Raw genomic sequence first — 19,993 nt, forward strand, 5'->3', positions numbered from 1 at the left:
GCTATTCATACGAATTAACAGGATACAGGTGGTCGTGACTGTCCCAGAATTCTGCTGTGATCAAATAAGGCATCCCAAAGGGATCAGAATAAGACATCAGAGTGGATGAAGGTAAGAAATTGTCTACTGGTTATATTATTAAAACACATGTTGGTGAGACAAGAAACAAAACCGAGAAACGTTAACCTAAAAGAACACAAAGTTAGCTGACTGTCATCTATAGTAAAGAGGGGCAACTTTAAAAGTGTCTGTAGGACTTCCCTGGTGGTCCAGTGGTTGGGAATCTGCCTGCCAGTGCAGGGAACACAGGAACAACAAGGGAAGCCCTCCCAATGAGAAGCCCTCACACTGCAAGTGAAGAGGAGCCCCTGCTCGCTGCAGGAGAAAGCCTGAGTACAGCAATGAAGACCCAGCACAGCCAAACATAAAAAAAGTGTCTGTGTATTATGCACACACGGATATATGCCTAGCCGACTATATCTGTATTTAGCAACAGGTTAGCAAGATAAGCCAGCACCAGAGTTTAAAATGGAGCACACATTTAATCCTCTCATGGGCCAACCCACGGGGGACATAAAATCTCCTACTGAGGACTGACACACGTCGTTTCTGGACCCAGGCCTTTAATACAACAGTCACCCAGGACCGTGGATCACTTTACTAGTACAGCAGACATGGCATCAGACGAGGGAAGAGCTTGCAAACTGTGGTTTGCAGATGAAACATCAGCAAATCATCCTCAAAGTCACTGTACCGCTAGGTCCTTTTCGCCCTAAAACCAGGAGGAGGATGGTGAAGGCACAGAAACATAGACCAAGCACGGCCTGCTTCATTCCACCCTAAATTGAGATCTCTCAAGCCTCAGTACCATTGATATTTTGGGTCAGACGGCTCTCTGCAGCAGCCTTGTCCATTGTAAGATGGTTAGCGGCATCCATTTCCTGGACACAGGGAGCAGGACCCTGGCTTGATGACTACCAAAGTCACCAGACACTGCTAAATGTTCTTGGGGGGCAAATCGTCCACAGTTGAGAATCCCTGCTTGAAATCTTATTCAACTTCTGTTGGAACTGTGTACATACATATGGGAATTGAGAACCTGAGTCAACTAACATATAATAATGATTGAGGAAAAAAACCTCCAAAATGAGATTACTAACAGGAAGAGATTTCTTGTGAGAACATATTCTGGGCAAACTATTTTAAAAAACTTAAACAAAATGGAGTGGGGGAAAAAATGGGATGTGAAAAAGGAACACTTTTCACCTTATGGGCATATATCAGCCACATAGAAAGCAAAACTAATTAAAATACTTTTTTAATCATCTCCAGGTTGGAGTATTTTTTTTTTAAACCAAATTGTGAAGCAGTTAAATGTTCATCAGTGATTTAACTGACTGGTGACCATCTTCTCATGTACCATTCTTACTATTTTCCACCTTCAATATTTACTAGACAAAAAGAGCTTTCTAAGAAACGCAGTTCTTATTCTTCTATCATATTCTAGAAGTAAGTAACATGACATTTTATGTATTCATCAAGGGTATGTTGCTGTGCTAAACCAGAGTATGACATGATTTATTGCCACTCAAAGCCACAATTAAGCTATCTCCAATATTAAATAGATACTAATCTATAATACTATCTTTCTGAGAGCAAAAGGACATGAAAACACTTCCCTCTTCAGTAAGAAGATTCATTTTGGGATCACAGAGAAATAAGTAGACACAGACCTAATTATTCACTATAAATCCTTTTGTTGAGGTGTCCATGCTAATAATTACTTTTGATGCGACAACATCTTAATAAACCAGAAAGGGCAACTATATAAACAATATGTAGCTGAACTCAATTTTAACTGGCTAAAGGCCGGGAATAACATTTCTTTTGAAAATTAGCAATTTTCACCATTGTTATTTTTTTTACTCAAATTGTTTTTACTACTCATTGTTATTTTTCATACTCAATAATCAGTATGAATCTGTGTAAACTGATCATTATTTTATACATGAATATGATTTATTCACTCCAAGGAACTCTAGCCTGCATAACTTTTCCAGTTCATTCATTCTGAGGGAGGCCCAGCAAACACACTAACATTGGCAGGCTCAGAACCACTGCAGAATTTTACGAAGATTCCCTTCCACTATAGGCTCCATATACAAGGCACACAAGGCTGGCATCACTGTTTTCCCCTCTTAAAACTATGGTTCTCTGGACATGTGGACACAAGGGGAGAAGGGGAAGGTGGGATGAATTGAGAGAGTAGCATTGACATATATATACCACTGTGTGTAAAACAGCTAGTGGGAACCTGCTGTATAAAATAAGGAACTCAGCTTGGTGCTCTGTGATGACATAGAGCAGTGGGATGGGGGGGCAGGAGGAAGTCCAATAGGGAGGGGATATATGTATATACAGAGCCGATTCACTTCATTGTACAGCAGAAACTAACACAACATTGTAAATCAATTATATTCCAATAAAAAAAGAAAAAAAGTATGGTTCTCAGCTCAGAATGCAAAGCCCAGATGCAGAGATTCTGCTTGACTATTTAATTGCTACTGAGCATCTAACTACCTAGAAACAATTGACATTCTTTGAAAATAAACGCCAAGTGCAATGGCCAGGCACACATGCGTGAGGCGGGGATATTAACAAAGGAAGGCAGACCCAGGGGCGAGCGAGCAAGCAAGCGGGAGCAGCCCAGGGACACAGTGGGACAGAATAGACAGTATTACAGTACCTGACAGCCTGTGGGAGCAAGAAGAGTAAGAGAGACCAGGGAAGAGAGCGCTCACGGTGTGGAGGAGGAGTGGGACGCTTTTAGTAGCGGGCAAAGCCTCAGAGAGGTGGGCACAGTTGCTGATAGACTGGCTTCGCTTAGCTTCCAGGAGAGACAAAGCAACAGAGTCAAGTGTCAGAAGAACATCAAGATCTTTCACTTCTTCCTTTTCCTTATTATTTTTCTGGGCTCGCTTTAAATATTCAAAGGAGGTCACTTCAGACTTTAAAGGAAGTTGGCACAACGCACAGGATTTAATGATAAGTCTCTAAATACAGCCAACTTTCAGTCATGCTGATGGTGAGGAGAACGGGCCATTCACAAATGACCGATCTCCGTTTTGGAATGCCTTTTGTGTTGAGCCTTTCCTTTTTTTTTCTGCTGTGTATCAGATTTGCGTTTGGGTCGTCTGTTTACTTGGGCAGACGTTATAACCAGTTTTCTCTTCTAAAAGGACCCAAACAAAAAGACCATGGTGAGGGAGGGAAGAATCTAACTTAAGATGAAAACTGTTTCATAAATAATCAGGCTTACTGAGAGACGACTGCATTTAAAAGCAAATCACTTCAATTATTCTAAAAGCTCAAGAACACATAAAAGTCAACTTGCAGACTCAAGGATCTGACATTTGGGAAAAAAAGTTAAAATCTTCATGAAACACAGCCTTTGAAATCACACTTTATGCTGATTAAGTCCATAATTTCTTACTACAAACTTTAGGATGTTCTTAACTTTTCTATATACTATATATTGCTACTCAAAACCATTTGAGGAAATGAATGGACGTAAGGAGAGAATACGCCTCATACATATGAAACCATCATCAGGAAAACCAGTTTAGTCTTTAAAACACAACTAGGAAGGTTCACTTACTGTATTATTTCCACATGATTTTATTTAACATTAATGAAATAGACCTACAAATGGTAGTGAGGCTTTTGCAAAAAGCAAACTTCTTACTTTTCCTGTCTTTTCCCCACTCTCTGACTACCAGAATTCCCAGCTCTAGAGAACTGTCTGCAATGCATAATCATAAACATGTTAGATACTATTTAGGTGAAGACAACTTCCGTGTAAACATCAAACTAACTTGACTTCAAATTTCCTGAAAGATGTGTCCATGTCTCAATGTCAGGGATGCTTCATTTAAAAAGTTTTCCTTTTATAAATCAAATAATTGTGCATTTTCCCAAAATTGATCACTAGATATTTTAGAAATAATAAAATATAGGTTATTTTGTGTGAAAATCTGCTTTAACCATTCACTTTAGACATGTAAGGTTTTAGCATCATTCACACTCAGGAAAACAAGGTCAACTTTTTAATTCTCTAAGATTCTCCCTGCCTGTCCTTTTAAGGTGCAAAAGAGTTAATTCTCTGTTAAATTAATCATCATTTCCTCACTCCACAATTGCTGATTTTATATTTCCCTCTCGCCACTATCACTGACATTTTCTCAGTCTAAGTATAGTCTGTGGGGCAAACTAGAATAATCTTATAATATTCTCTTACTGGGATTAGAAAAAAAGACACTTTCAAATAGGTCTTCCATAATAAACATCTTCATGCTAACAGTGCAAAACCTAATGTCATGAGCTGCTGTTCCCTCATTAAAAGGGGGCCTCTACACAACCAAAATCTACCGTGAGAATATTCTGGGCCTCCTCAGAAGACTAAAGATAAGTAAAAAAAAAATTGAAGTGAGTAAAAATTCTAATATGTAGTCTAGATAGATTACTTTTATAAAACAGTATGATATAGTAAAATCTTCAAAAATCATTGTCTTCACAGGCAACAAAAAAAGTCATAATATTTTAAAATTTTAAAAATATAAAATAGGAAATACACATATATTCATTGTTGTTGTTCAGTCACTTTAGTTGTGTCTGACTCTTTGCTACCCTATGGGCTATATAGCCCATCAGGTTCCTCTGTCCATGGGATTTTCCAGGCAAGAATACTGGAGTGGGCTGCCATGTGTATAAAATATTGGGTTGGCAAAAAAGTTCATTTGTGCTTTTCTGTAAGATTCTATGGAAAATCCAAACAACCTTTTTGGCCAACCGGATACAAGAAGATAATAGATCTGTCCAACTCAATAGCTCTCATCTTCACTATCTGTTAACGGTTAGGGTTCTAAGTGTTTTTGACTGAATGACTCCTACAAAGGTCAGGTTTATGGTTTTGAAGTGACACACTCTACAAGCGCCTTTACTTGGTTTTACTTGTTTTTGCATGGCTTCTCAGGCAATTGAGAACACTGCCAAACAGGCACAGAGGATTTTCTAAAACCTACCAGCACCTCTACTGTATGGTTGGTCTAGAATACCTGTTGAAAAACGAAGGTGCAATCTCTCCTACGGCTGTGCTTTGGCCAAGTAGTGGCATATAGAACGTGCAACATAGAATCATTTGTCTATGTTAACATGTGAGAGGGTTTCCCTGGACGCTCAGCCGGTAAAGAATCCACCTGCAAGGCAGGAGACCCCAGTTCAATCCCTGGGAGAAGGGAATGGCTTACCCACTCTAGTATTCTTGGACTTCCCTGGTGGCTCAGACAGTAAAGAATCTGCCTGCGATTCGGGAGACCTGGGTTCAACCCCTGGGTCGGGAAGATGCCCTGGAGAAGGAGTGGCAACCCGTGTTTTAAAAAGTGCTTTGAATGAGCACTTTTGTCCCCTCTGTAATTCAGGGGTTGAGAGGGGCAACAGGCAGTGTGGGAGGCTCAAGCATGGCATGAACTCCTATTCTGATCCCTTTCAAGGACCCAGTGGTGGAAGAGAGAGAAGAAACTCTTGGATGAGAAAGGAAATAGGTGAGTGAGCCTTCCCAAAGCTGCCTGTTTCCGGGAACTGGGTCTCTCCTCAGGGAGAGGATAAAGGAAGCAGTAAATGAGGGATAATGACCCACAAATATTATCGGAAAAACAATGAGGCAGTTAGGGTTAACGTGTAATATATTTTCATAAAAACAACAGGATTCTAAGGCATCTGTTGGAAGCCTTGACTGAGCACTGGAAATTATGCAGAGTGTCAATGAATCTTTGGTTTATGATCAGAGGAAATTGTGACTTTTTCTCTGTAGTCAACATGCTGAATATCAATTTCAATTGCATGGCATTATTGATGTGAAAAGCAAACCTACATGAATCTGTCTTAACTTTGGCTTTGTTTTTGATGTGGACCATTCTTAAAGTCTTTACTGAATTTGTTTCAATATTGCTTCTGTTTCATATTTTGGTTTTTCTTGGCTGTGAAGCACGTGGGATCTTTAGCACAGGGACTGAACCTGCATCCCTCACCCTGGAAGGTGACGCCTTAACCACTGGACTGCCACGTAAGTCCCAGACAGGAATCTGTCACTGGGAGGGCTTGCAGCTTTACTTGTTCTTATTAAATACTGTATACAAGCTCATACTAAAGAGTTCTCTCTTTTAAGAATAAAGTGTAGCAACAGTGTGATTAACGGGAGGTTCCCATTCAAGTTCTTATTCATTCTAACTGACTGTATGGTCGTGTAAACAAACATGTAAGGTGCCATTTTCCTAAGAAGCAGAAAACGTAGATTCTTCCTCCAGTCCTGAAAACTAAAGCCTTAATCTCCTTTTCTTTGGTGGACTAAGTTTCCACGCTGTCTTAAGATGAACACTGAACAACAACGCAGCCGGCTGTGCAATTACCAAGAATCCATCTTCCTCAAGGTTCAAACAAAACGCCAATTTTCTCTCTTTTGCACCAAACATCTCACTTGATATTCACATCTCAAGTTCTTTATCATGATGCAGAATTTAGAAATAAATAGTAAAAACCACGATTTGGAAAAGTAGACAGAAAGCTGAAAAGATATAGTGACATCTCAGTCAGTAAAAGGCCTCGTACTTTAAGTTCTGAGTGGAATTTTAAAGCTGTAAAAAAAATCCTTATAAATCCATTAAAATCCTATAATTCCTATACATCCATTCCATGGAGAAATACTAGGACTTGCGCTTACCGGTTGCCTTCTGGCGGACAACGTTTCTGGCTTTCTCGACCCCTGGCGCCCCGGACGTGGTGGCGCTCCTGAATCTCATGGGCTCGGCCACGGCCACGTCGGGGTGGCTCCGCCAGCTCAGAGAAAAGGACCTCCCCACGGTGCTTCCTTTCTGAGAATCTGGAACACAGCCTATGAGACGAGAAACACAATCCAGGGGCTGGTTTCTTCATGATTCCTCCCCTAGCCCGTGCCGCTCAGCAAACCCCCTACATGGAGTGACGTATAATCAGCAGGTTCTCCTGCAGCAGACTGGGTACCACTTCCTACGCTGCAATTTAGGAGGTGAGTCATCCATCAGGCAACTGAAAATTCCTGTTGCCAAAGTATTTTTCAAGCCCCTTCAGTGGCCTCAAGAAAATTCTCCTATCTTCACAGCACTCATTCCGGTGTACAAAAACATGAATACATCTTTCTCAATGTAAGAACAATGTCAAATGAACTATACCACTGCTCCCTGTGTGTGTTAGTCGCTCAGGCGTGTCTGACTCTTTTCAATCCCGTGGACTATAGCCCACCAGGCTTCTCTGTCCATGGAATTTTTCAGGCAAGAATACTGGAGTGGGTTGCCATTTCCTTCTCCAACTACTGCTCCTGGGACACTCCAAAAAATGCTTCTATAAACCAGAAAACGAGAGATCACTGATTTTAGAGCAGTATTCTGTCCTGCAGACGCAAACCTCTCCACAAATCCCTGAGAGAAATGCACGCCCATAAACTCTAATTAGAGTCAAGTGAGCAAAGTCAATGAAATGCTACAAACAATACAAAAATCCTTTTTAAGTGAAGCTCCGAAACAGTAAAATGTTGAAGATCTGGGATTCATCTTTTCTCCTCTCATACTGCTCTAGACAAATATATCAAGTGAGTGGTCAGGGATCAAACGGATACAGAAGAAAAGAGAAAGAGACACTTAGAGGGTTCTGGGCACATGGCTGGCGGATGCCACCTGTGGCTCATTTGCACACCCAGATTCTTCTGAGAGTGTACTTTGTTTCCGTAAGTCTACTGCTTATACAGCAAGGATTTCTACAGTAAATATTTATATCCATTTTTGGAATAAAGCAACATGAATAAATCAGAAATATTTGTCATGGTCATTAAATAACCAAATTTGTTCTGTATCTGTCCATAAATAGCATTTTTTTTAAGTTGTTTACTTTCCCAAGACAAGCTTATCTCTGACAAGCCTAGGAATCTGTGTTCACACGGTGGAAGGGAAGAGAATATTCTGGGGGTTCAAAGGGAGGGAGGATTATAAGAATTTGAGGAGTTGGGGAATGTGCTGAGTTTTGAGAAGATCCTTACTTTGTCTCAGCCACTCCCTCTATCCTGAAAGGCATCCTCGTCAGGTAGACTCTGCTGGGCTGAGACCCACAGTCTTAGGAAACCAAGTTCTTGGATGGAAGCATCCTGACCCTCCTGGACTCTGGGTTTACACAGAGACCCTCAGAGCTGCTACAGAGGTCACTACAGAGGCCCAGGGCCCAGGCTCTGGGCTCCCTGCCCTGACTTCATCCCATATCTCCACTCTTGTATATTTTTTTTAAGGAAGGGGCTCTGTATAACTTCAACGAGGGAGGAACAAAAAGGGATCTTCTGCCTAAAGTATGTAAAGACATCATTGCAGTAGACAGTCTAAACCTAAACTGGGATTGGACAGTTTCACTGGAATGCCCCAGACCTCAACTAGCTAGTTTTGGTTTCTCACTGACTTGCTCTTACTAATTGATGCCCCGGGGATCTACTCACAGACGGCAGTGGAGACATTCTAGGAACCAGTCATGTTAATTACATGTCTCTGCGGCTAACGAATCATTATAATTGGTTCGCACTTCCTGTATCCCACATCCTCTGTCATCCTCTCCCCCACTGACTCTGAGCTTCAACATATTACATACTTTGGCAGCAAACACTGGCCAAGCAGAGATCTGAAATGCACTTGAGAATGGGCTTGCCCTCCCGCTGCTCCTGGACCCCTAAGCCATTAGGTGAACAGCTTGAGCAAGCCTGCAGGGGTGAGGAAGCGTGTTCAGCCCCTTCACCTCCACTACTGCAGTTGACAGCTGGCCAGCCCGACAGCAGAGCTGTGAGCAGGTCACAGCCCAGCTGATGGCAGGTGCAGCTGTGAGGCCAGCAGATCCATCCCAGGGAGGCCAACCCCGACTGCCAATCCATAAAATCATAATTTAAATAAACAGCGCTATTTGAAGCCATTATATTTTGGGGTTCTTTGTCACATGGCAAAGCTAACTGACACAACCTGCGCTAAGACCATTGTGGAGGTTGCAGTTGACCACGCCAGATATCATACCCTTCGGGAGTCTTTGGAGGAAAAACTCCTCTCAGATCCTGGGACCTGGAAAAGCCAGGCAGGTAGGCTGTTCACACCTTCTGCCCTCAGTGATGCTCTGATGCTACCCTGTTGATGATCAGAGTCAAATCTGCCCCCTCCCTGCCTCCCCGTGCAGCCCCGAGGCTCTTCACCTGCATCCTTGCATTTTATCCACCTGCTGCAGCTCCAACACTGTTCATTCTGTCCCAGTATCCTTACATACTTTATCTACTGCATTACGTGTATTTCTATGAGCAGACTCAAAATGGTTACATAATAAGCTGGAGGACAGGGAATTAACCCAAGGACTGTGTCACAGCCTTAAAAAACATTAACAAGGATGGACTTCCAAAGTGTCATCTCAACAGACACCATCACTGATGTTCCCAGCTGGATCTGACTCCAGGTCTCACTATAGTTCTCACCCTGAAACAGAACAAAGCTAAACAACTCCATGGGAAGCACTGAATCCTCCACCTTCCCCATGAAGGTAGCAGAAAGATGACAAATATTGGCGTGTCTTGAGCGGGACTTGTCTGGCTTTGATTTCCAGCTTTACCACTTCTTAGCTGTGTGACCCCCCAAACAGGCCGATCACTATGGACTCTGTTCTTGAGTGTCTGATCTGTGATGTGGGGAGAGTGGCATGCATTTCACAGCCTCCTGTGAGGGTGACAGCAGAGAAGGTGTCCCCGCCTCCACTGCTATCACTACAGCTCTCAGTCCTCCTCCTCCCTCTTCCTTCCCCCACAGACCCTGCATCCATCCATCATCCTTAGGAAGGGGACACAGAGCTAGGATATGTGACTGAATGCCACTGTTAAAAAGACACCATTGGTTCAGCTGATGCAATTCCATGCAATGACTGCCTGGAGTTTAATATACACTCCTACTCAGCCTCGGACTTCCCAGGTGGTGCTAGTGGTAAAGAACCCGCCTGGCAATGCAGGAGACATGGAGACGTGGGTTCGATCCCTTGGTCAGGAAGATCCCCTGGAGGAGGGCATGGCAACCCACATCAGTATTCTTGCCTGGGGAATCCCTTGGACAAAGGGGCCTGGCGGGCTACAGTCCATAGGGTCGGAAAGAGTAGGACACGACTGGAGCGACTTAGCATGCATGCATACACTCAGCTCAGACACCTGGGGTCACCAGAGGGGCCAGAGATGGAATACCTTTGCCTCGCTGTTTCTTTTCCTTCTGTTCACTTAACTTGTCCAGAGGTAGATTGGTCATCTCAACTCCGTACACAGTCCTGGCCAGCACAGCCGTCAAGGAGTCCATGATGCTGGCCCATTCGTGGATCAGCTCCTCCCAGTCCGTGAGGGAGGAGAGCACCCCGAGAAAGTCGTCCCAGAGCTCCCGGGAGACGTACACACAGAGGTTTGCTCGGATCCAGGCCACTATGAGCGTCTGAAAATGATGGATCGATGAAAGAATTCAATTGTCACTTGGAAGAAGTGTGCTTTTGACAAAATACTTAAAATTACTATTAGTATGGTGAAAGTGAAAGAGGAGAGTGAAAAAGTTGGCTTAAAGCTCAACATTCAGAAAACAAAGATCATGGCATCCAGTCCCATCACTTCATGGCAAATAGATGGGGAAACAGTGGAAACAGTGGCAGACTTTATTATTTTGGGTTCCAAAATCACTGCAGATGGTGACTGCAGCCATGAAATTAAAAGACGCTTACTCCTTGGAAGGAAAGTTATGACCAACCTAGACAGCATATTAAAAAGCAGAGACATTACTTTGCCAACAAAGGTCCATCTAGTCAAGGCTATGGTTTTTCCAGTGGTCATGTATGGATGTGAGAGTTGGACTGTGAAGAAAGCCAAGCGCCAAAGAATTGATGCTTTTGAACTGTGGTGCAGGAGAAGACTCTTGAGAGTCCCTTGGAGTGCAAGGAGATCCAATCAGTCCATTCTAAAGGGGATCAGTCCTGGGTGTTCATTGGAAGGACTAGTGCTAAAGCTGAAACTCCAGTACTTTGGCCACCTCATGCGAAGAGTTGACTCATTGGAAAAGACTCTGATGCTGGGAGGGATTGGGGGCAGAAGGAGAAGGGGACAACAGAGGATGAGATGGCATTACCGACTCGATGGACATGAGTTTGAGTAAACTCCAGGAGTTGGTGATGGACAGGGAGGCCTGGCGTGCTGGGATTCATGGGGTCACAAAGAGTCAGACACGACTGAGCGACTAAACTGAACTGAAGTAGAATTTTAAAGTAAAAAGTGTTTTGGGTATTGAGTTTAATTTCTGAAAATGCATCTGGTCAATGGCAATCAAGACTTGAGCTACTGTGAAATCAGTTATCATTTTGAACAAAGATACTGATTCAAAACGATGCTAGTATCTGAGGCTGGTCCTGGCGGGACCTGGGGAGCCTGTTCTGTCTTCTGAGACACTCTTGCCCCCATCTCTGCAGGGACCTCTCCCACAGGTAAACCTCCACCTGCCCCAGCTCCTGCCTGACTTGCAGCAGATGACTCATGCAGACCCTCTGCCCACCAGGCCCCAGTCTTCTCAGCTCCTCCCCTGGATGCTGGACGGGCACCAAGGGGGCCCTGCTCTACCAGGCATGCCCCCCACCCTGCTCCCAGCCTCCTCCTCAACCTCTGTACTTCTGTTAACCCCACGTTACCTTGACCCCCTGCCCATCCAACTTCCCCAGCTCCTACCCATAAGCATGGAAACATGATCCAATCCTTACTTATCGCAAAAAAAAAAAAAAACCTCACAAAGTTACCTTGAATCCTGTGAACCCTGATGCCCCCTCGAGCTACAGCCCTTTCTTCCCCTTTTGAAGCAAATTTATTAAAAGAACTGTCTGCACTCATCTATCTTCCACACTCATCCATGTTCCACACTCACTCCACCCTCTGCCAGCCCACCTTCCACCTGGGTCTTGGTCCGCATTCTCGTGGCTCCAGGGCCATCTGCTCACTGTTTAGCCCAGACATCTCTGCTGGCTTCCAGACCTTTCTATCTGCTCCCTGGTGGCCCACGTGCACGTCCTGTAGACACCATCCTTCACCTCCACCATCAGGGAGATGGCCTTCTTTCTCTGACACATCCCCTCTTCCCAGGTGATCCCACTCAGTCCTGAGGCTTTAAACACAATCGCTAAGCACACCGACAGCCCTCACAACTGCATTCCTATCTTAACATCTCCCATCCTATCCACACACCCGTGCTCTGTCCATCCTGCACCTCTTCAAATCTACCTGGCCTGAGACCAAGACCATCAGCACTTGTTGTCTTCCTAATTTCTAGTAACCTTAAGGAAATCAAAAGAGGAAGCAGATGGCAGAGAGGTGGGAAGGCCTAAAGGCCCAGCACTAACCATAAAGACTGATTACAACCCTCAAGAGAACATTCAAGAAGGAAATTTTCTAGTTAAATTTCTAGAAACTTTTTAAAGGCAGTCCAATTTTACTCTTGAAATTCTCAATGATTAAAACTGATTTGCTGAAAAAATCCGATTCATTTCTTACATTTGCAGTGTTTTAATTAAAAAAACAAAAAGACTTACCCTAAACAGTAACCCTGCCAAGCTCTGGGCAAACAAGTCCTTGATTTGTTTATCCTTTGGCTTCTGCATGACAGCTTCTGTTATCCTGAGCAGTATTTGCAACATCTGTTCCCTGGGGCACCCAAAATAAAAACTCATGTTATTAATCACACCTCCAAAGCACTTACATGTATAGGTACAAGAAATTCTTGTAAGAATTCAGCAAAATGGATAATCACGTGTTATTCAAAAGTATAAAAAACCCTGAGCACTGAAGAATTGATGCTTTTGAATTGTGGTGTTGGAGAAGACTCTTGAGAGTCCCTTGGACTGCAAGGAGATCCAACCAGTCCATCCTAAATGATATCAGTCCTGAATATTCATTGGAAGGACTGATGGTGAAGCTGAAACTCCAATACGTCGGCCACTTGATGCAAAGAACCAACTCATTGGAAAAGACCCTGATTCTGGGAAAGGTTAAAGGCAGGAGGAAAAAGGGATGACAGAGGATGAGATGGTTGGATGGCATCACCAACACGATGGACATGAGTCTGAATAGGCTCCAGGAGTTGGTGATGGACAGGGAAGCCTGGCGTGCTGCAGTCCATGGGGTCGCAAAGAATTGGACCTGACTGAGAGACTGAACTCAACTGAAGTGAATTCAAAAGTATCTGAATGCCAATTACAGAATGAACACCATACTTATCAAAATAAACTACTTTATGTTACCATGGTTCAACAAGTATATCTCCTATGCCCAAATCAACAGACAGGACCACAAGGGTCTCACCCCAGCCTGACTCCCTCCCCTTGTAAAAACGGGGGTGAGGCTGTTTCTCCAGCTGTATCGGCCCCTTGAAGGCACTCAGTGGAGAGCTGTGCTTAGGTGAACTTAAGCAGCACTCTTACATTTTCACATCCATGATTTTACCTAACCTGAGAAGTCTGACTATTGTGATGGAAAATAATGTGGACTTTCTGGGGAGGTCTGCAGCTGGCAGTGTCAGGTGGCCAAGCCCCACAGCACTCCCACAGGTAGGAGGAAGGAGGGTTGGGAAGGGTCATCACTAGGTGCTCAGGCCATGGAGCTTTCTGCCTGGAAGACCCCAACTCTGTGCACAGCGCTGCCCCCCTCTACCGCTGAAGACTGTGGTCACCACACCTCCAACACAGCGCTCTATGGAGAAGGGGTTTTATGTGAAAGGTCTTTAAAGAGTATAAAACACTAGGGACAGGAAATAACACCTCCCATTGTGATTGCTGTTGTTCAGTCACTAAATCGTGTTTTCCTGATCCCATGGACTACAGCCTGCCAGGCTTCCCAAGATAGAACTCTGCATAGGCAGCAGTCTTCAGGGAAGAAAGCCCATATATTTCCTTTCTATATCATGGAGTCATTTATCCTGAGCCCTTTGTTGTTGTTCAGTCACTCATTTGTGTCTTCACGACCCCGTGGACTGCAGCACACCAGGCTTGCCAGTCCTTCACCAACTCCCAGAGTTTGCTCAAACTCACGTCCATTGAGTCCGTGATACCATCCAACCATCTCATCCTTTGCCGTCCCCTTCTCCTCCTGCCCTCAATCTTTCCCAGCATCAGGGTCTTTTCCAACGAGTCAATTCTTCACATCAGGTTGCCAAAGTATTGGAGCTTCAGCTTCAGCATCAGTCCTTCCAATGAATATTCAGGGTTGATTTTCTTCAGGATTTACTGGTTGGATCTCCTTGCAGTCCAAGGGACTCTCAAGAGTCTTCTCCAGCACCAGAGTTCAAAAGCATCAATTCTTTGGCACTCAGCTTTCTTTATGGCTCAACTCTGTGATATGGTGACAAATTCTCTCGCACAGCCAGAGGGCGTTTTTCTCTTACAGCTGAGTTACATCCTTCATGTGTTTCCCCAGATGCCATGGAAACAGAGAACAGGTTATCTTCTGCATAAGGGACAGAAATCACCAGGTCCCTTTAACTACTTGTTCAAGGTCTTGTGCATGAATCACTTGTTCATCCTTGGAACTTTGTGCTCATCAGCAATAAAACCAAGAATCGGTCCAGGTCGGATAATGAGATCTCAAATCTCGGTTCCTTTAGACCGCTCTCACGTTCCTGCATGTCGAAACAGTGTTTTCTATGAACACTGTGCTGGATCCCATTCTGCTACTCTAGGGTCTCCTGCCCTCCTGTGGGTGACCCTGTCTGACTCCCATCCCAGTCCCTGTAGGCACCCCCACTGAGCCTGCCCACCAGGCCCCTAATCCAGGGATCTTGCAAGCTCGGGAGAAGAGCTCTGGGGTCAGGCGGGCCTATGCACACATGCCTGGAACAGCTGGCAACTTTGAGGAGGACGAGGGAAGAAACGCTGCAGGGCTGGGGACAGCCGGTGGCCCACCCTGTCCAGGGTCCCCACGGCCTTGTCACAGCCGGAGGGCTGTGTGCCTTCTGTGATGCTCAAGTGAAAGAAAAAGAGCCCCATCCATACCATCCGGCAAACTGAGAACAAGAAAAATGGTAACTTTCCAATAAAACCCCAGTCCCAGTCACTGCTATCAACAACAGAGTCCTGACGGAGGCTTAGGGGGACACGGACAAGGGGACAGGTCTAACCTCTGAACCTGAGAAAACTTGGGAACCACATTCCCACACAGAGTCTCCTGGAAGAGAATGCGGGTGCAAAACGACCTCTGGTTTGGCAAATTCTTTGGTCACAGCTCTGACTTTCGCTTGCTCCTCTGTGTTTTGTGAAACACTGGCAGAAGTGGGCTGGGGAGGGTGGCGGTGGGGGGACAGCTCTTCCTGTCTCTTCGTTTTCTACTTCATCCTCATCTCTTTGCACACCTGCCCAGCCCCATACAAGCTGTCCCCTCTTTCGGAGTCACTTCTCAGCACCTCCCAGGCTACAGCCTGGTCTGGGCCACAGAGGCTGGGCTCCCCGCGCTGTCTCTCCTTCCTGTGGCACACACGTACATCGGGTGGCGTCACATTCTCACATACAAGCGGAGGTGGCAGGAGCCTCCCTGCAGCCTGAGGGCCCTGGCCACTGGCTGCTCCCTCCCACCCACCCACTGCCCAGCATCCACCTCACCACACTGGCTGCCGTCTCATCCTGCCCGGATCCACCAGGCCTGCGACCTGCAGTTCCTCCCCGTGGGGATGCTCTTCCTTCCCGGCCCCACTCAGAGAGGCCTCCCCAGCCTCCAGGCTGCCCACCCCAGCTCCACTGCTGGACCTGCCTGACCTGGCCCCTGGGTTCCTCACACCTCTCAGGCCCATGAGGACCGAGGCCCCTCAAAGGGCAGGGACCCGGTTCGTCGAGTTCACCCTCCATCCTCAGAGGAGAAAGCACCCAAGTTATTTATCGGATGAAAGAAGGGAGGGAGGGAATTCAGGGCTTGTCTGGTGCTTCAACACACAGGAGGGTCTGCTGCTGGGGGAATCAATCACGTTCCAGGCTATGCTCTGAGGACTTTTTTCTTGGTGAGTATTTTAATCTATACCAATATTTTGATTTTTTAAATACTTTTACCTGGAAATCTCTGAATTATTAAACAAACAGAGAGTTGTTTCATTTTCTAGAATTTTCACCCTCAAAAAGATGGTCAAAAATACCAAAATATTACTGACACTGGTACACAGAACTCATAAGAGTTTTCAAAGGAAAGAAAGGCATCAGAAACACTTGATACAGTTGGTGGAAGGGGCAGGCATTTCAGCCAAAAGCTGTCAGCGTCGCTCATACGTTCATCACTGACACAGCTGTGAACTCTTGTTAAAATCGCCTTGCTCACCCCTGTAATGTTTTAATGATGGCTTCTCGGTTTAAAAGTCTGGGAAAGATGACCCCAGAAGGTACAGCTTCGAATGATCCTTTTTTGATGCTGGGGGTTCCTGAATTTGTGAATGTTCTGCCCAGTCTGCTTCCTCCGGGCCCACCCCCTCCTCACCTGAGAAAGAGAAGGGCCAGACCTGATACCCCGGAGGTCCCGCTGGCTCAGTCCTGCTGCATCCCTGTGATTTCCCCAGACAGACCCTCCCATGGCTCCCTGAGCGCCGGCTCCACCATCCAGACCATAGGCTGGAAATGGGGACCCCGAGCACTTCTCGGGGGCAGGTGCCCCCGAGGGTCTGACTGTAGGGAGGATGCTGACAGCGGCCAGGCAGGTGGGGGGGGGGGCACTGCTTGGGTGGGAGGGACTTGCAAGGACTGGACTGGAGAAGCAGAAGTATTACTACGAGGCTACCCTCCTCACACAGGAGGGAAGAGGAAGGGGTGATGGGCTCCGAGGCTATTGTCTGAACTGAGAACCCTGGGAGCACCCCATGGGCTGGAGGGATGCACAGACGCCCATCACAGGAAACTCTCATGCACTGCTTACCTCTGGGGTATCATCAACACAAAGACACCAAACAAAAAACCAGCAAGCAGGAAGGAAACACTTCACGTGAGCACATTTCACGACACCACTGCATTTCAGTGCCCTCTGACGATGGATCACTTAAAACAATCATTTTCCCAAAATGAATTTAGAACTTCAACTTTACAGCAATAAAATCAGCTTAAAAGCGTTTTGGAGTGATTAGCCAACGCTCCCGGGATTATGGATTATGATATCATTAACCACCAGTTACCGCTTTTGGACAAAACTTGCTTGATGACAGGTTAAAATGCAAGAATCTACTATTATGTCATAGGATTGCTTACTCTTAATTTGAGATTAAAAAAAAACCAATAATGAAAACAAATGAACAACCAAAGTACTGGATACTTACCTTCATAATTCACTGAAATGTTACAGAAGACTGATTATCATCTCATGGTTCACTTTGTAAACCTATTTAATAAGTGGAGGCTTTCACATTTTTAATCATTACGTTGAAAACAGAAACATCTGTTTTACGATATTAATTAATTGAAAATACACTCACCAGGTCGTTTTATTCATTGTCAGCTCCATTATCATGCGCCTAAAGATAATCAGAACAGCTTTGCAGGCATCAACTTGCTCCTTCAAGAGCATGGGAACCTCCACACAAGGCTCCAGCAAAAAGACGTTTGCAGCATTTGTCAGAAATACCTTAAAACCAACAAGCGTTATGTGAGAAAATACAAGTAAACAGATTTTGGTGTGTGTGTGCTCAGTAGTGTCTGACTCTTGCAACTCCATGGACTGTAACCCCCCAGGCTCCTCTGTCCATGGAATTTCCCAGGTAAGAACACTGGCGTGGGTTGTCATTTCTTTCTCTAAGGGATCTTACTGACCCAGGGATCAAACTCACGTCTCTTGTATCTAGTGCATTGGCAGGTGGATGGATTCTTTACCACTGTGCCACCCGGAAAGCCTCAGTTCACCCCTTAGAACACACAGTTCACCCCTTAGAATCGATTTAATACTGACATCTGAAAGACCAGAAAAATAACAGCTATCACTTAGGGCCTTCCCAGGTGGCTCAGCAGTAGAGAATCCACCTGCCAATGCAGGAGACACAGGTTTGATCCTTGGGTGTGGAATTTCCCCTGAAGAAGAGAATGGCTACCCACTCCAGTATTCGTGCCTGGGAAATCCCATGGATAGAGGAGCCTGGTGGGGTACAGTCCATGGGTCACAAAGAGTTGTACACAACTAAGCACACACACACATTAATATTGCAACTTTGCAAACATTTGAGGTAGAAAGGCTTCTGGAGATTTCTTTTTGACATCCTCTAAGACAGGTCCCATCACTTCATGGGAAATAGATGGGGAAACAGTGGAAACAGTGTCAGACTTTATTTTTTTGGGCTCCAAAATCACTGCAGATGGTGACTGCAGCCATGAAACTAAAAGATGCTTACTCCTTGGAAGGAAAGTTATGACCAACCTAGATAGCATATTCAAAAGCAGAGACATTACTTTGCCAACAAAGGTCCATCTAGTCAAGGCTATGGTTTTTCCAGTGGTCATGTATGGATGTGAGAGTTGGACTGTGAAGAAAGCCGAGCACTGAAGAATTGATGCTTTTGAACTGTGGCGTTGGAGAAGACTCTTGAGAGTCCCTCGGACTGCAAGGAGATCCAACCAGTCCATTCTGAAGAAGATCAGCCCTGGGATTTCTTTGGAAGGAATGATGCTAAAGCTGAAACTCCACTACTTTGGCCACCTTATGCGAAGAGTTGACTCATTGGAAAAGACCCTGATGCTGGGAGGGATTGGGGGCAGGAGGAGAAGGGGATGACAGAGGATGAGACGGCTGGATAGCATCACTGACTCGATGGACGTGAGTCTGAGTGAACTCTGAGAGTTGGTGATGGACAGGGAGGCCTGGCGTGCTGCGATTCATGGGGTCGCAAAGAGTCGGACACAACTGAGCGACTGAACTGAACTGAAGACAGGAACATCATCTGTGGGTAAGTATTCCTGGTGGAGTATGGGTGGGTAGGGGGGCGGGTGGGCAGGGAAGGCAGGGGCACAGTGGTCAGACAGTGGCTGGAAAAAATGACCTGATTCTCGCTGAGTCTCCACCTTTGCTGACTTGAAGGCCTTGCTGACAGGAGGCAGCCAGTGCCACCCAAGGGGCAGCCAGCAAGTGGGCAAAAGCACATGGCCAACACTGCCCATCTTCCAGAAACATGTATTTCCAATATGAGAAAAACGTAATGCCGCAGAATACAAAACTCAAGGGAATCTTAGGATAAAAACTGAGACATCAAAAAAATATAGGTAGTCCACCAAGCGCCCTGTGCTCTGCCTCATACCTTTAGGAAACAAGTTTCCTGTCCTATACCAACAGTGATGCGAAGAGCTGACTCATTTGAAAAGACCCTGATGCTGGGAAAGATTGAAGGCAGGAGGAGAAGGGAATGACAGAGGATGAGATGGTTGAATGGCATCACCAACTCAATGGACATGAGTTTGAGCAAGCTCCAGGAGTTGGTGATGGACAGGGAGGCTTGGCATACTGCGGTCTGTGGGGTTTCAAAGAGTCAGACACAACTGAGCAACTGAACTGAACCATCAGTAGAGAACTGGGAGAAGCAGGGGTCCAGGCTGCCCTGTAGGGAGCCACTGCTCTGCTGCAACAGAGCAATGTGCTATCGTTTACGTGGATGACACCCTGAACCCTCAAGTCAGGACATTCTGAGCTGTCAACTCGGTGACGAGGATGGATCCTCTCTCCCTTCTAGAGCTACAGTCCCTCTTGATTCTTTCTGTTCAACAGCACAAACACCAAGGATCTGGGGACAAGCAGAGCTGGCTCACTTTGGATGAAATCCATTTAATACGACATCTCAAAACAGATGCACAAACTAACCAGGGGAAATGAACACACTCAAAAGTCAAGAGGGCAAACTAAAAT

The 19,993-nt window shown here is 45.4% G+C and overlaps 1 protein-coding gene across 5 annotated transcripts in view; it reads right to left on the minus strand.

The window, feature by feature from the left end:
- Positions 1 to 19,993, minus strand: part of RALGAPA2 (Ral GTPase activating protein catalytic subunit alpha 2) — a 290,293-nt gene that overhangs the window by 177,997 nt on the left and 92,303 nt on the right. For 3 of the 5 annotated variants that reach the window (XM_070801052.1, XM_070801053.1, XM_070801054.1), the window contains exons 13-16: positions 17,586 to 17,734; positions 12,688 to 12,799; positions 10,325 to 10,562; positions 6,776 to 6,946 (exon numbers count right to left, since the gene is read on the minus strand). In XM_070801052.1, the coding sequence (XP_070657153.1) occupies positions 6,776 to 6,946; positions 10,325 to 10,562; positions 12,688 to 12,799; positions 17,586 to 17,734 (670 nt within the window). Of the gene's footprint in view, positions 1 to 2,746; positions 2,888 to 6,775; positions 6,947 to 10,324; positions 10,563 to 12,687; positions 12,800 to 17,585; positions 17,735 to 19,993 lie in introns of all 5 variants that reach the window. The other 2 variants (XM_070801051.1, XM_019973256.2) reach the window with 2 other exon arrangements.

Source organism: Bos indicus, chromosome 13, assembly GCF_029378745.1.
Source record: "Bos indicus isolate NIAB-ARS_2022 breed Sahiwal x Tharparkar chromosome 13, NIAB-ARS_B.indTharparkar_mat_pri_1.0, whole genome shotgun sequence".
In the NCBI taxonomy this organism is placed as follows: Eukaryota; Metazoa; Chordata; class Mammalia; order Artiodactyla; family Bovidae; genus Bos; species Bos indicus.